This window comes from Alternaria ventricosa, assembly GCF_023758065.1.
Source record: "Alternaria ventricosa strain BMP 2768 chromosome Unknown scaffold_6, whole genome shotgun sequence".
Classification (NCBI taxonomy): Eukaryota; Fungi; Ascomycota; class Dothideomycetes; order Pleosporales; family Pleosporaceae; genus Alternaria; species Alternaria ventricosa.
The window spans coordinates 1,226,024-1,242,275 of NW_026055686.1; the positions used below are offsets into that span (position 1 = coordinate 1,226,024).

A 16,252-nucleotide genomic window follows, 5' to 3' on the forward strand; every position below is an offset into this window, starting at 1 on the left:
TATAACGAGAGTGAATGCTATGAGCAAAGGCATGGGAACAATATGTTCTGCTGTTTGAATATGACTTTTCGCACGGAGCCCTATCGAGCTAGCTACCCAGACCTGAAAACTTCAGAGATACCACGCAAATGCATACAATTCGCCATGCTTTTCTGCTCCTCAGCTAATGCACGTATTGCCGTACGCATATACTCCCCATAGAAATACGACTCATTCATACCACCACCATCTATCCCTCAGCCTCGATCTCATAAGCGTTGGACTTGTGCTTAGGCTCGAACTTGAAGTTCGGGTGTGCGGGGCCCAAGAACATCTCACTGTAAACACATTAGCCAAACCATCTTTCCGTGGGGTAATAATAGAGACATACCTGAGCTTAATCCAGTCCGTGTAGTGCTCACTAGCCATGAGCGTCTCCAGATCATTCCTGCCCCTAAATCTCGGTGGGCGATCCTGGATATTCGGGGGCAAATGTTCCAAAAGCCCAACCGGCACATAGCGATGCGCAAAGCTCAGCCACTCAAGAAGGAAACGACGAGTCGTGCCGATGCCCATCTCATCAGAACCCCAAGTCTGTAGGCCGTACTTGGTGAACTTCTCGATGTAGGAGAGGCGCTCTGACGCGGACTTGTCAAGATACTGGCCCTTTTCAATCTCTTCGAAGAGCCAAGGTTTGATGAGTGCGCCACGACCAACCATGACGGTATCGACCTTGGCGTTGTCCAGATGGTTGTAGTAGTCCTCGTGAGAGTAGCAGTCGCCGTTGCCAACAAAGTAGACATGACCGCCGTTTGCGAGGTCACGGGGATCAGCTTCGGCGGCGGTATCTGTTTTGGCCGCTTGTTCTTTGCGGAGTCGGTTGATGAGGGCGGAGCATTCGGCGATGTAGGACCAGTCTGCACTTCGAGAGTATCGCTGCTGCTTACTCCTGCCGTGAAGCGTAATGGCCGCGATACCCGAGAGACCCTTTCCAGACTCTACGGCTTCGTGGCCACCAAGTACGAGACGCTTGATGAGCTTTTGCGCGGTCGGGTGGTTGTCCTTGGTACCCATGCGGATCTTAACGGTGATGGGGACCTCCTTGGATACATAGGTCATGCCACGGAGGATACTCTCCAGTTTTGCCTCGCTGTCGAGTAGTGCGGAACCGCTTCCCTTCTCACAGACGAGGTTGATGGGGCATCCGCAGTTGAGATCGATAGCGCGCAGCTTCGGGCAGTATTCGGTGAGTACTTCAACGGTCTTGGTGGCCAACCATGGCTTGTTCGCCGCGATTTGTGCGCCGAACTTGAGATCAGTCGAGTTGTCGTAGCCCTGGACCACAGTGTTCTTGCCCAGGAATTTTGGAGGGGTGATCTCAGATTCGTGGGCTTTGAGAAGCGGCCATTCGCCCTTGTCACCTTGAATCAATGGCATACCCATGGCCATCTCGCTCCAAGTTACTTGGCAGCCGAAATCCACGCAGAGCCGGCGGTACGGCATGTTGCCTTGAGTGGTGAGGGGTGCGAGCATTGGTGTCTCGGGTCCGTAGTAGAGCCTGCGCTTCTCTGACGGCCTGAAGGGCGCCTCCACAAACTCCGCTCTGCGCGCCTCCTTCTCCTCCTTGAGAGCGTCCATGTCCATCTGAGCTGCATCGAACATTTCTCTTTCGTTGCGAGCATTGGTCTCGATCCATTGCAGGTACTGGTCAGAGCGCGGGGTTCCAATCTTCCGTCTCGATAAACCAATCTTGATGTCCTTAGGCACGATATTTACCACTTCAGCCTCTGCTTCTTCGTCGAAGTTGGAGAACTTAGATTTCCGGTCGGCATCTTCTTTCAAGACTAATTCTTTCCGGCCGTCTTCTAGGGTGCGCTCTTCGGAATGGCTGCCGACGAATCGACACTTCCAGCCGAAGTGGCAGAATCCCTTGACAGCATAGATTGGACATTGGCCATCAAAGGTAGTAAGATCTTCTCGTCGGCCCTCTTTCAGGTACTTGCGGATGTCGTGTTCGAACTTGCACTTCTCGCCAAACGGACACTCCTTGGGTGAGAATTCATTGTGGGATGCACGAGTACCACAGAGCGGTATCTTGTCGCGCGAGCTGCCGAAAGTGCGGCTGGTGTTTTGGCCCTTTTGCTTTTTGTCTTTCTTGTTGTTCTTGCCCTTTCTAGGGCCATCGCGGGCATCAGTCTTTGGCAGGCCTTCTGATTTATGCTCAGCATCAGCGCCCTCAGCTGCATCGTCGTCAATGACTCTGTCCTTGGTGGCGGCCTTGTTGTTATCCAGTCGTATCAGGAATCTGATGTTCTTAGCACGCGCGTTACTTCAAGTGGGTGGCGCATGTACTCTGCCTTGATGGGTGCGACACCTTTGACTCGCTTGACAGAAGTATCCGCATCCTCGATGTCTTGACTGCTAGTCCTGTTCCTCTTCTTGGGGCTCGCAGGTGGTTCGGATTGCACATTGACTGTATCATTGCCGCCATTGATGCCATTGGAGCCAGCGCCGTCTGGGGCCGAATGCTCGGGCTCGAGCTTGGTTCCTTCACCTGTCGTCATTTTATGCAAGCAAGGCGGCCAGGCTGAGAATTGGCGTGCGTTGTTGGCGTTGCTGCTCAAAAGAGAAAAGCACTCGCTCAAAATGTGAGGGCAAATGCGGCTAGAAGAGGCTAGACCGGCGGCCCATGCGCTAGTGAGCAAGTTGGGAAAGCTGCGATCATACGTCACAGCCAGGTACTTGCGGCTCCCCTACATCACATCGCGTTTCCCGTTCCCACTTTCACATCAACCCTCCTGCAATCCTCTCTGGCCCTCCGCACGATTCTCATCTCTCTGCTGGTCCTTTGCACGTACACGCAAGCCAGCTCCTCCCAGATCCATTGTTGATCCAGCTCAACCCCGCTCCCACACAAACACACACACCAGACAATAATACCACGTAGCCATCATGACGCTCTACTACAGTCTGGTAAGCAGCCCCTCTCCTTGCAGGAAAGCAGCTGTCGAGAGAGATGCCAATGGTGTCGTCTCGTCACTGCTCGCGTGCTCGCCTACGCGCCTTACCTTACAACCGCGTATGTGGCCTTTGTGCTAACTCTTCATCTTCTAGGTCTTCCTCCTCCTGGTGACGGAGATGCTCATCTTCTGCGCCCTCATCGTCCCTCTGCCCTTCACATGGCGCCGCAAGCTCTTCACCTTCATTTCGGAGAGCCCTATAATAGCAAAGCTGCAATATGGCATGAAGGTATGGAAGTCATGGTATTCACCTGGAGCACCCGTCTGACATGCGTAGATTACGTTCATCTTCATCCTGATCCTGTTCATTGACAGTGTCAACCGCGTATACCGCGTGCAGATTGAGCTCTCTGGCTCAGATGACCAGGGCCGCGGATCGTAAGTTAAAGCATCCCACCTACAAAGTGCTGTACTAACGACACAAGAAGCGTTGCTGCTGGAGGCATCGAGCGCATGGAGGTCCAGGCCCGCAAGTTCTACTCGCAGCGCAACATGTACCTTTGCGGTTTCACCCTCTTCCTGTCGCTCATCCTCAACCGTACCTACGTCATGATCCTCGATGTTCTCCGTCTCGAGGAGGAGGTCAAGACCCTCAAGGGTGACCCCAGCACCAAGAAGGGCTCTTCGCTGAAGAACGTTGGTGGTGCTGGCGAGGTTGGAGCTCTCAAGGAGGAGCTTGCTGCCAAGGATCGCGACATGGCGAACCTGAAGAAGCAGGTTGAGAACATGCAGAAGGAGTACAACCGCATGGGCGACCAGGTCTCTGGCAAGCAGTAGACGCGTACGAATGGCTTCGAACGGACACGGGATGCAGGCTACGGCTATCCTGTAGGACGGCAGGCGCACGCCCGGGAGAGGTCGTCACTACAATTATACCTTCAGAGTTGAAGTTTCAAGGGCTCTATGCTGGTGGACGCCACGCATACGACTATTTTATCTTTGTCCTTTGGGTGTTGCGGTGTGGTAACAAGTTTTGAAGGGGAAGGAAAGCTACATAGCTACATGCTGACACAACTTTCGCACATGGCTCAGCAGCAATGGACAGCAAACACAATTGAATTCATGTGCGCTTTGATCAGTATCGGACCTTGTTCGGAAAGCTTCTTTTGTTGTTGCTTGCGTTGGGAGCATCGGAAGTCTTGGAGCTTGCGCAATGACGAAACACCCCAACCCGTATCATGTGAAAGCTAGCGCAGTGCTTCAGGTATCCCGAGGCTTATCAAGATTTCGTATAAAGACGGAGGAGGAACATACAAGCATTTACCAGCTTTACCCAAGGTCCAATTGCATATCCCTTCAGCTTCACTTGCCATTGGTTCCGTGCAGTCGCAGCCAAGATGTCGGGAAGCAGCCAAACATCCCCGCGCTTCTTCAACTATCCGCGCCCCAAACCTCACGACGCGCCATACAAGGCCCCGCCGCCCGGAAAGAACCCCGTAGTCAAGGGCGCCCTACTGCACTATCTTTCCAATCTGTGAGCCAATTCGGAATTCTTTCATCACCCAGCTAACAGCTCCAGAGTCGCGACTGTACCGCTGGTCCCGGGCATCCTGTGGAGCAATGCCGGCTTCAGCTCCTTGCGAGAATGCAGGCAACTCGACGGCATCGACCCGCGTTATGACCCCACCGTGATTCCGCTACCTGAATCCGACAATACTCCCGCTAGTTATACCGACAAATCCAACTTTCGCGCATCGGCCCTGCACACGTCCTCCAACCGATTCTACTCGATCAAAGACTTCCACGATGCCTACTCGAGCGGCGCACTTACACCGACCGACGTAGTAGAACACCTCCTGCCCCTCATACGCAGAGATGTTGCACAACGCTCACCTTATTCGACGGCCTTCATGGACAGCAAAGTAGACATGGTCAGACAAGCTGCAGAAGCCTCCACGCAACGGTACAAGCAGGGTCAGCCATTGGGCATACTGGATGGCGTGCCGTTCGGAGTCAAGGACGACCTCAAGGTCACGGGATACAAGCATTATGTCGGCACCACTTACGACTACAGCCATGGGGGAAACAAGGAATCGAGCTGGTGTGCGAAGATGCTTGAGAAGGAAGGCGCCGTCTTGGTCGGCACGCTGACTATGCATGAGATGGGCATGGGTGAGTGGAAGCGTCGGCTCTGCGGTTTCATGGAAAATACTGACTGATCTAGATACCACAAACAACAACCCCAACTGGGGCACACCGCGAAACCCATACAACAGTTCATACTATCCAGGAGGCTCATCGGGAGGCGCTGCGTCTGCAGTAGGACATGGCCTGATACCCTTTGCTATTGGATCTGATGGAGGTGGCTCAGTCCGAATTCCCAGCAACTACTGTGGTCTATATGGTCTGAAGCCATCGCACTCCCGTGTCTCCGTCGCGCCCATGCCAGACGCCGGGAAATCCGTCACCGTTCGCGGGCCCCTCGCAAGCAACATGTCAGATCTTGAGATCGCATACCGCGTCCTCGCCCAGCCCGACCCATCGACATACCCCTCATCGCTATTCAACCCACCCAAGAAGCACACTGGGCCTCGAAACAAAGTACTGGGTGTATATCAAGCCTGGATCGACCGTGCGGACCCTCCAGTACAAGAGGCCTGTCAATCGGCCCTGCGGTACTTCGAGTCAGAATTGGGATACCAAATAGTCGATGTCAGTATCCCACTGCTGACAGAGGGTCAACTGGCTCACGCAATGACTATTATGGCCGAAGGCGCAGCAGGACACAGGACGTCCATCTACGACCTCACGCCCGCCAACAGGATTCTCATGAGTGTGGCGAAACAGACCCCAGCAACTGACTTCCTGCTTGCCCAGCGTCTGCGCAATGTGCTCATGGAACATCTTGCCGACCTTTTCCGCAAACATCCTGGTCTCATCATCGTCACCCCTACGACGCCAAATGCGGGCTGGCCTATTGATGAAGCTGAACTTTCACATGGGGTGACGAACGGCAATATGCAAATCAGGAACATGGAGTATGTGTGGTTGGCCAACTTCACAGGAATCCCATGCATACAATTCCCTATTGCATATGTGGATGGCGTAAAGGGCACTGGCAAGGTCCCGATCGGGTTGAGTGGGAACGGAGAGTGGGGAAGTGAGGATGCGTTGATTGAGTTTGGGTTCGATGGAGAGCAGTGGCTCGTTGATGGATATAAGGGTGGAAAGGTCATGCCAGAAGGATGGGTGGATGTCATGAAAGCTTAGGAGAGCGAGTCGACCTTAGGGTATGGACAAACACCGCTTGGCCGCCTTGTCAGGGTGTGCTTGGGATGCTTTCTCCAGTGACATACCATATCCGCTCTTACCTCTTCCTGTTTTGACGATACTCTGTCAATGATCCAGGCAATAGTTATGACTACCCAACACCTCTGGATCCAGTAGCTGGTGTGGATGCTTGGTATACTGGAATATGGGTGTGAGTTCATACTACCCTCATACCTAACAGTCAATAAGTCTCTGGTGAACGCAGGGGTCAAGAAGATCTTTTAGGCCGACATGTAGTCAAACGATATCTTGCCGCAATCTATGTGTAAAGTTTCCGGCTTCGGTGTGGGTGTAACATCCAAGGCATCGACGATGTGGCATACTCCATTACCACTTTTTACATCAGTCAAACGTATGTACAAGTCTCTAATGCCCGGATCGGAGGGAAATGACTCGCCCCATGCATATACAGCATCGTGGATCAGACGATGACCAGACAAGCTCATGTGCGGACACGTACACCTAGTCACCACACTTCATCTGCAACATCCCGTCGCCGACTGCAGGAGGCCATGTCAACTGCGGGTCAGTAGTGCCTTCCTCAGATCTACAGAAGAGGAAGTCGACGAGACCAAAGTGGAAATTTTCGAGAGCTCCATGGAAGCATACGTGTTCAGCTCCGCAAGTACAGTACCGAGATTGACATGAATGCCGGCGCATATGAGCGGTTGTTATCGTGGTATTTGCGTGTCGTCGGAGTACCAGGGCAAGATGGGGAAGTCGTGATGCAAGGCTGATAAAGATCGTCGGCGTGTTCCCCTCACCGCACCGATGCCGAAGATGAACAACAACAACAACAACAACAACACAATGCCCACCGAGCGCGATGGCCTGCCTTTGGCTTTAGCTCATGAGCTTGTCAATCCCAATATTATCGATAGCAACTAGCACTCCCACCTATCTCGCTTGCTAAGTTGATGTCGCGGAACCCCCTCCCCAAGCGCAGGGCGGCCAATTTCGCCCCCACGAATCATAATATCCGCACCTTAATCTCCCATTTCCATCGAAGGGGTCCGCACCAATCATGGCATGAAAGAAGGCGCGGACCAACACCCGAGTCGAGCAAGGTAGAGAGTTTCAAGATTTATTCCCATAACCTTCCTCCACCTTGCACTTGCCTTGCTTCCTTCCTTCCGGTAACAACTCGGCAAGTGCGATGGATGCTGCCTTCTGCACAGCACATGTGAGCCTTCCCACGGCAGAACAAAGTGGAGCACCTGCATTACCGCAGCGTGGGCTTAGCGCACAAGTCGGACACATGAGATCTGTGACACGACGTTGCAACGGCGAATCGCACACTAGAGGCTTGTGTATGATTGATGATTCCATCGCGTGTACGCCCACGCGCTAAAGCGGAACGTAGGCAAGCAAGCGAGAGGCGCAAGAAAAAAAAAGCATGAGTCGTTAGATTTGCGCGTGATGGATTAGAGTTCTTTGGTTCTTTAGTTCATCGTGGGCATTCCGATCGCTTTCGCTTGGATGCAAGCGGAGAGAAACAAGAAAGTAGGAACAACGGAGAGCGGAGACGGGCGTGCATTACCAGGGAGGTGGGCGTTGTCTGCGTGGTTTTCTTAGTCCAGTCAAGCTTAGTGTGGCGGCTGTCAGTTTTCCTTGTCTTGCGTGCTTTGGGTTGGAGCATGGTCCGACAAAGAGAGGGGCAGAGGTGCGGGTCTGCTCGAACAGTTTTTCTTGCGTTGCGGCAGCCTTGTCGTGTTCCTTCGTGGAGCCTTCGACGGGTCATCTGCTACGCAGCTCACCGTATCTGGCATGGGCATGCAGGGTCCTGCCTGTTTCGATGCTAGATTGGGCATACATGCACTGGTACACATGCAGTCATGGAGTTGTCATCTACATGGAAACATCGTGATGGCAATGTTGGGCGGCAGGAACAAAACGGTTGTGCGATGGTTCTGTGCATGAATAACCACTGTGCTTATTCGCTCGTGCAAACCATGTTACTTCTAATTTTCTCTCAAATAAGATGAAGCCTTACATAGCGCCGAGTATCAGACAAAGCACCGATACTTCAGCTATAGGCTGGAAGACGTTGGATTCAACTCTTCCATTGTAGCAAAAACAAAGCGTGCTTGGGTACCGTACAGAATCCTGCCATGGTATAGAATCGAAACAAAAAGGAACTCCCGTAACACCATAGTCGCCATGGCCCCGTGAAGCAGTCGGGTAAAAGTGTAAAGTTATTGTAATGTAAAACCAATGGTCAAGGGCGCAATGTGCCGTGGTATAATCGCAAAATGGAGCGCGACAACACTGAGCCGAGCGGAGCCGAGTTCAAATGGTTGTCGGAAGGGTGGTAAGACAGAAGCTGTATGCTGAATCGAAGTGTAATGACGAACGCCGGTTCCCCAATCCTGTGCCGCTATGCAGATGCTCATAAACGCGGTGTCAACGTGCGTGTTTCGTGTATTGGAACGAGGTGGTGATGGTCAGTATGTGAGACAGTAGACCATCATGATTGCGTGGTAGTAGGGGTTCGAGAGACGGGTGGCATCCATGATGAGTCGGGGCCTGGGAGGAATGCCGACGTAGTGGAGGCTCACAGCGCCTGTGGGCAGGAGTACGAGGACTGATTGTTATTTGATAACCCTGCCCTTGCCCTTGACTTTGGACGCTTTGCCAGCGCCCGTGGAGGTGAGCTTGCTGGTCTGCATCAGCTCGCCAATATATCTGCGCACTGTTAGCAAGTCGTCACAAGGATGATGCGGGGAGTACATACGATTGGAGGAACTTGTTGCCGCCCTCGAGCTTCTCGTGTTCGTTCTTGACGACCTCGACGCGGTCGACAATCTGCATCAGACTGGCTTGGAGGGCTTTTGCTTGTCTAGCGAAACGGTTAGTCTGGTAAGGGCTGGGACGAAAGTCAAAAACGCGCACACAAACGAGAGAGCTAGCACAGTGGGCGACAGCGACACCGAGGGGGGTCGCAGGGTTGCACACGACGTACGTGGAGATGCAGGGTTGAGTTACTTACTCTATCAGAGCTTGGCGAGCGTCCTGGCCCATCTTCTCAATCTCTTCGCTACTCCGGCGGGGGCTCATGGTGCGCGCATCGCCGTCGTCGTACTCCTCCTCTTCCTCCTTCATCTCGACGTTGGGGCTGTCGCGGGGTATTATGATGGTGCCGCTCGACTTTCTGCTCCCTAGCCGGGGCCGGGCCTGTAGTGTGGGGTCGTTCTTCATCTCCTGGTCGCTGATGGAAGAGTTGGAGGAGGAAGTCGACATGTCGTCGGGGTAGGACGGGCGGCGGTCGTCTTGCGTTGAAGTAGACGGGTAGGAGGTGATGGAAATGTGCGGGTTCATGGCACGAGGCAGTATAGTGCGGCTCTCAGAGTGTAGGTTAGGGATGGAGCCAGGTGGGCGAGCGTCGGCAAGAGTATGCCGTGGGTGGATTCAGGCCAAGATAAAGCCACACGGTTGATGTGGAAGGATGTTAGAGTGGGTGGGCCCCTGTCGGCGCTAAGCCAGATAATGCTTCAGGGTCTCCCGAGACGAGGATCCCTGCGCGCGGGCGTCGAATGTGCACGCAGCGAGTACACCTAGCCGTGGCAGACAGCTCGGGGTGGCGGCGGCGGCAGCAGGCAATAGCGCTCTCGTATGGCTACTGCCGGCGTACAGGCCTACACTGGAGCACGCGGTGACTGTCTTCTGGTGTTGCTGCTGGCAAGGTTTGCGTGCGTTGCTGATCGGCAAGGGCAAAAGCACCCACCAGAGGCGCGGATGATTAGAAGCGGTCAATTAGCGCTGCGATGGCCGAACAGCTATTGCCAGGCCTGCGACGAGGGCAACTGGGGCGTGTTGGCGAATGTGGTGCGGGCAGTGGATGAGCGCAGCGTGGACCGTGTCGTCGGCTTGATTCAGGGCGTGCGCGCGGGCGAGGGGGTTGAAGACGTCGCTGCGGCGCTGCGGCTGCAGAGGTCATGATGAAGGCCGAAAGCGGTGCATGACGTCGCCAGCAGCTGTGAGACATGGGAGAGCTGATCACTTGCCCCATTCCGCCACGTCCCACCGCACTCTGAGCACGGCTGCGCGTTGCGGGCGGCTGACATCACTGAACACTGCCGTGGGTTCCGTCAACCGCCAATGGCGTCGTCGCTGACGTCTCCGGCCGCCGTCCTGGGGCGGCGACGACGGTGCCTGCGTCCAACGTTGAAAGTCACGATGCGAGCAGGCAGCCTCACCTCGACAGCGTTGCCCCCTCACCACCACGGCCACGCGCAGTCTCCGCCCAAACTACCCAGGTATTGTACCCACCGCACAGCGACGCGTTACAGACCGACTGATTGCGGGTCATGCTGTCCATGCGCACATCACCAGCCGCTCGTGTTGGGCGTGGTTGCTGATCCCTCTTTGTGCGCCATCCGTTTCGTCGAGCTTGCGCACCAGAAATATATAAGATCGGCTAAGGGGACCCTGCGGCGGCGGCGTTGGCCTGCCACTTTGGCTTGCATGGTATTTGTAGATTGCCGTTGCCACCAATCCTCGCCCGTTGGCACCACCGACACGCACACTGCCAGCGCCCGGCACACCCAAAAGCCCTTTTCGAGCCTCGTCTCCAGCCTCTCACACTCCCTCGCGAGCGCCAGAGACCCTTAGATCTCGTGGGCGTTGACTCCGCACTATGCCATGACCAATGACGAAATTCTCGTTTGATCAGCACCTCACCCTGGCCGCTGAGCAACCGCTCACGGTGCTTCTATTCAACCTTTGCGCGCCGGGCCAAGAGCTTCTTTTCGTGCAATATGACAGCCGTGATTCTGTCATAAGTGGATGGAACATTTCCCGCCTCCGCCGCGACTCTGTCGCACTTTGTCCAATCTGTACTTCTCCTGCATTGGACAACGGCGATCTCCAGGATCATGACGTTGAACGATCCAACGTGAGAAAACATACTCGTCTGAGTGGCCTGCCGCTTCCCCATTATCAATAAGTTGTTTCAGCGCGCATAGCTCCACCTCGCCGGTACGATCCGCATCTCGCTAGGTTGCAACTTGCGCTCGATGAGCTTTCTGAAGCATCCAAAGGTCACCGCTGTTCTGCCTCGCGACGATCCTTCGGGAACACGGCTGCTTGGGGCAAGACTGAGGAACGAGTGTCATTTTCCCGCGGGTATTCCAGTAGGACCGGCTGATGCCGGCCTTGCAACTACTATCTTTGCTTTATTCGGTCCGGCCTTGCGCAGCATGCTTCACCACGCGTCTACATACCTTGCCAGCGTGCCACTGCTGTTTTCAGTCGGCGACGATCAGCACGGGGTTTCAAGGCGACACACATGCTCTGTAACGTGAGAGCGACAGGCCGACGCGCCTGCAAGACATCATGACAATTAACATCTCTACGCGACTCGCATGGGAGTATGACTGCATCACACTGTCCTTCCACTGGGATACCATTTGCTTTGGTCTGCTTTGACTTTCTTCTGCAAAACCTCCGACTCCAACGTCTCCAACATCTCCGACATCTCCAACTCAACAAAACGGTCACCACAGCTCGCTTATTTCACTCAATCAATCGGTTTGCATGCTGCTAGCACTCTTCCCGTTGTCTCTGCATCATCGCTGGTCCGGCAATTCGCTGTAGGGTGTCCACTTTTCGTTCTTCGGTGGTTCTCCAGCAGATGGTACCTGAGTCATGCTCCTGCTATCCAGGGTCCACCTGGTACACGCAACCAATACACTTATCTCGGCCCGACACCTCACTTGATATTTCAGAGCAAGGCGACATCAATCACGACACTTCGATCATGGAAGGTTGCCGAACCCAGTAATCAATCGCTGCCGAACCAAGTCACAACACGCCGCTGTTGTGCCGGCGTGCGAGTAATTGTGGAGCTGCGGTTTATATGTCCGGTAGGGCTGCATTCGGAGACAGTGCGGCGATTTGTGTTGCAGAGTGACGCCGCTGGGATGTGGTGATGTAACTCGCAAAGGACGCCTGGTATGCATCACGGGGCATGAAGAGCTGGACGCGAGGCACCGACAAATTCGCCGGTGGTGGACTCCGACAACCACGCGTCCCTATAACATGCGATATATACATATTGGACCTGGCCTCTGGAAGAAACAGTACCCAAATGCCTCTGTGCACTGGACGAAAACTGCTCTCAACTCCGGTGTACAAGGTCTATATATATACCTCGGAACCGCCGCCAATTTCCCTCACAGGATATAAGACGTGACCGTCATTCGAAGAGACGGGCGTCATACATGGTGTAGGTAGATCATTGAACACACCGACACCAGAGATGTGTATGTATGAAGCGCTGCCATATCGATTAGCAGTCTTCCCCACTTGATTCGGATGTGGCACTTCCAGACCAGACAGTTGGGGATTCCCCGGATCCCCTGCGCCCACAAGCATATTTTTCTGAAGATCATCGTTGCCCATCTCCGTGGCCGAGTAGTCAAGACCATACCGGAACTTAATGAGGCAACTGAAGCGCGGACGCGAGGTCCCGACAAACTCATTAGATTCTCTTATTGATCGCCATTTATCAACGATCTTCGGAGAACATTATTCTCAGAAATCGGCGATCGATCTGCAGTTGTGTGAATGTAGTTGACCGCAATCTCCAGATAAGGGTTCGTCGAGACAATCTGGTGTCGCGGCATTAAGCCTCACCCTCATCTAGCCTTCCCGCCTCATATCAAGTCCTGGAGGTACATCAACCATGTAATTGCGATTCAAAGTCACGAATAATGAGCCGCACGGCGTGTCATCTGTTCGCAGCTGTGCTATCATACATAAGGACGCATGCCTTGAACTTTCTGTATCCTATACGTGATGATTGAAGACATCACTATAGTGCACTAAGAACAGTTCGACCGCAGTACACGTTTCTCAACTCTCGAGCGTGAGCGGAATGCGAAACGCCCATGTGGGCGATATGGCCCAGGATACCGTGTTGGACAGCCCTCGGCATTGCGTCACTGCCAACTCCAACCCCTGGCCCAAGCTCAAGCTGTCTCTTAACAATCTCGACGCGAAAACTCCAGTGTAGCGACAGCGACGTGTAGTGAAGCGGTGGCTTGTTTGCAGAAGATCAATCGCACCTACCTCATTAGATCTGGACTTTGCACGTTGCTGAGTAAGAGCTCGCAGCTACCCCACCATGCACGGCATCCTCGAGCTTTCGCTGCAGCTCCTCAACTCGTTTAGCCCGGCCAATCTCGGTGCGTACGCCTCACCCACTAGCCACCTACTGTTGCTGTGGCTTAAAATAACAATGCTAATCATGAACAGGTCGATCTGGGGCTCAAGTACCTTTTCGAGGCGAACAGGATGTGAAGTGTCGGTACTTCCCAATCTTATTGATTAGGCCAGCAGATTGAAGCAGCAACTAACAACCGCACAGCAATACCAACAAAGTCATCTGTTCCAGACTACTTTGTCACGGACGATGGGCACTTCCAAGGTCCTACCAAGACCGGCGCTGCCCCATTCATGGCGCAGACAAACCTAGCACCTTTTGCCGGCGTGTCATACATTCCAAATACGCCTCTGGAAACACAAATCCCCATTGCTGGCAATGCGGAAAACAAGAACATATTCCAAAGTATGGCAAACATCAGCCCTTACTTTCCTAATCCTCGAGGCTTCGGAGTAAACGAGTACTCGATACCGCCTGGCACCAACGTAACATGGCTCAACATGGTTCATCGCCATGGAAGTCGGTACCCCGAAGTCAGTGGTGAAGCTGCAGAGCGGACTTTAGGGAAGAAGCTCACGGACGCGTCTGGTAAGTTCACAGGCCACGGACCCCTTTCGTTCCTCAACGATTGGCAGTTCCTACTAGGCGCTGAGATTCTCGTTCCCAATGGCAAGCAAGAGCTGTTCACTTCTGGTACGCTGCACTACTACCAATATGGCCACTTGTATCCCAACAATGGAAGCAAGGTTATCGTCCGGAGTACAACCCAACGACGCATGACCGAGTCGGCGGAGTACTTCCTCGCGGGCTTTTTCGGTCTAGGCTGGGCGCAAAATGCGACGCTTGAGCTGGCAATTGAGGCGCCTGGCTTCAACAATACGCTTGCTGGCTACAAGCAGTGCAACCATTCGAGTTGGCCGACGGCGCGACAAGGGCTCATGGAATGGATCGGCGTGTACCTTCATGATGCTCACCAGAGGTTCAGAAGCAATATCACTGGTGACCTTGACTGGACAATCACTGATACGTACAACGCTCAAGCTTTGTGTTCGTACGAGACAATTTCGCTTGGCTTCTCTCACTGGTGCGGCCTGTTCACCTACGAGGAGTGGGAAGGCTACGAGTACGCCCTGGATCTTTCATTCCAGGCAGGCACAGGATTTGGCTCTTCAGTCGGTCGTGCTATCGGAATTGGTAAGGATTGACGATGCCTCTGCTACCTCACTATACTAATACTGCACAGGCTACGTGGAGGAAGTCCTTGCCCGCATGCAGCACCACGTTATCACCTCCCCTTCTGCCCAAATCAACGTAACCCTTGACAATAACACGGTCACCTTTCCCATCGACCAGAACCTGAACCTAGACTTTAGTCACGACGCCGGCATCATCAGTATTCTTGTTGCATTCGGCATCACGCAGTTCAGCGAGGTACTCCCCACAACCCACATCAAGACGCCCCGCGAATTCATCCTCTCGCACCTCCAACCCTTCGCTGGTCGCCTCGATATCGAAGTCATAAAGGCACCTGCGCCCGTCAATCCTAACCGGACGGACGAGAAGATCTACCTTGATGGGCCGCCGACGAGCTACGTTCATTTCATTCTCAATCAGAGGACTATTCCACTGGGTCGCAGTCACAAGGAATGTGGCGATAGAGACGACGGGTGGTGCGAGATGGAGACATTCCTGAAGGTCCAGCAAAAACAGATTGAGCTTGCGGACTACGATTTCGCTTGCTTTGGAGAGTACGACGATCCGACGTACGGAGAGGTCACAGACGGACGACCGCTGAGATAGGCGCTGGGATGCCGTTGAGAATGGGGGTGTGATCATGATTTGGATACGTTGCGATGACAAGATCTTTGTTGCTAATGAATTTACGCTATTGGGGGCTCATCGTTGACTTATTCTATTCGCGACTTCGCTATGCTGGTGACCACAAGTCTCGGCAAGGTCTTGTTCGCTCTTGCAGTTACCAATAGCACAGCAACAAGTCCCCGGCTTATCATCGTTCTTGCTCAGTATCCAAAAGGTTCCGAATCATAATCAAACTCGTCATCTGAGTCGTCCATCGCACCCCAGACACCAACGTAACGCACATAGCCACGCAATCCTTTGCACCTCAATTGGTTGCCTGGAAAGCAGAGCTCCAAAACACCCTCACCCAAGAACGTGACTTTACAATCAAAGGGGTCCAGTGCCACAGTGCCATAGGCTGTCATTTCAACAGGGTCTTGTGATGCGAACTGCGGAGGGTTGTTGACATTCATCCAAAACCCGTCCTCCGGTTCGTCCATGAGATTGAGTCTGACTCCAGTCTCTGTATCACCTTTAGGTAACATTGGCTCCAAGTGTTGCCTACCAATTTTGAGGATTCCGGCTTCCCAATCATCGATGTTATCTCTCTTTTCCCACCACTGTTCTGGATTCTGAGCGTAGAATCCAAATGTTGAGACGAGTAAAGCGTGTAGTTGCCGCTAATGTCTCCCAGGGGTATCTTCTCGCCACTTCGTAGTCTTTCCTTGAGAGCTTGAGCTTGATCTTCGAAACGGGTTGCTTTGGTCTTGTGTTCGGCAATAGCTTTTTGGTGATATACGTCTTCAGGTTCTCCAAGGCCGTCGTAATCCTCTTCGTCGTCCATTTCTGTTTCTTCATCTTCGCGCTCTTCTTCGTTCTTTACAACCGGCGTCTCTTTGAGAGTATGTAAGCTTTCATCTCAACAAGAGTCGTGACATCATACCAGTATGCGGACCAAACCCTCTCGGACCGTCGTGCTTATGTTGCGTCGCCATACCGACACGGAGCAAAGCTCTTC

At 53.5% G+C, this 16,252-nt stretch overlaps 5 protein-coding genes across 5 annotated transcripts; 3 read left to right on the plus strand and 2 right to left on the minus strand.

Annotated features, from left to right (window-relative positions):
- Positions 1 to 229: 229 nt before the first annotated feature.
- On the minus strand, positions 230 to 2,543 carry DUS3 (tRNA-dihydrouridine synthase 3; the record flags this gene model as incomplete). The annotated part of the gene is made up of 3 exons (XM_049342426.1): positions 230 to 317; positions 371 to 2,284; positions 2,332 to 2,543. The coding sequence occupies 3 exons, from the start codon at positions 2,541 to 2,543 to the stop codon at positions 230 to 232; spliced, it is 2,214 nt and encodes a 737-aa protein (XP_049200578.1).
- Positions 2,544 to 2,931: 388 nt separating this feature from the next.
- J4E93_004499 (uncharacterized protein) lies at positions 2,932 to 3,776 on the plus strand (the record flags this gene model as incomplete). The annotated part of the gene is made up of 4 exons (XM_049342427.1): positions 2,932 to 2,952; positions 3,094 to 3,228; positions 3,277 to 3,377; positions 3,428 to 3,776. 4 exons carry the CDS (start codon positions 2,932 to 2,934, stop codon positions 3,774 to 3,776), a joined length of 606 nt encoding a protein of 201 aa, XP_049200579.1.
- Positions 3,777 to 4,336: 560 nt separating this feature from the next.
- J4E93_004500 (uncharacterized protein) lies at positions 4,337 to 6,209 on the plus strand (the record flags this gene model as incomplete). Its single annotated transcript, XM_049342428.1, has 3 exons — positions 4,337 to 4,473; positions 4,519 to 5,111; positions 5,164 to 6,209. 3 exons carry the CDS (start codon positions 4,337 to 4,339, stop codon positions 6,207 to 6,209), a joined length of 1,776 nt encoding a protein of 591 aa, XP_049200580.1.
- Positions 6,210 to 8,860: 2,651 nt separating this feature from the next.
- On the minus strand, positions 8,861 to 9,587 carry J4E93_004501 (uncharacterized protein; the record flags this gene model as incomplete). Its single annotated transcript, XM_049342429.1, has 3 exons — positions 8,861 to 8,954; positions 9,004 to 9,108; positions 9,259 to 9,587. 3 exons carry the CDS (start codon positions 9,585 to 9,587, stop codon positions 8,861 to 8,863), a joined length of 528 nt encoding a protein of 175 aa, XP_049200581.1.
- Positions 9,588 to 13,395: 3,808 nt separating this feature from the next.
- On the plus strand, positions 13,396 to 15,234 carry J4E93_004502 (uncharacterized protein; the record flags this gene model as incomplete). The annotated part of the gene is made up of 4 exons (XM_049342430.1): positions 13,396 to 13,456; positions 13,527 to 13,574; positions 13,639 to 14,628; positions 14,678 to 15,234. 4 exons carry the CDS (start codon positions 13,396 to 13,398, stop codon positions 15,232 to 15,234), a joined length of 1,656 nt encoding a protein of 551 aa, XP_049200582.1.
- Positions 15,235 to 16,252: the final 1,018 nt, after the last annotated feature.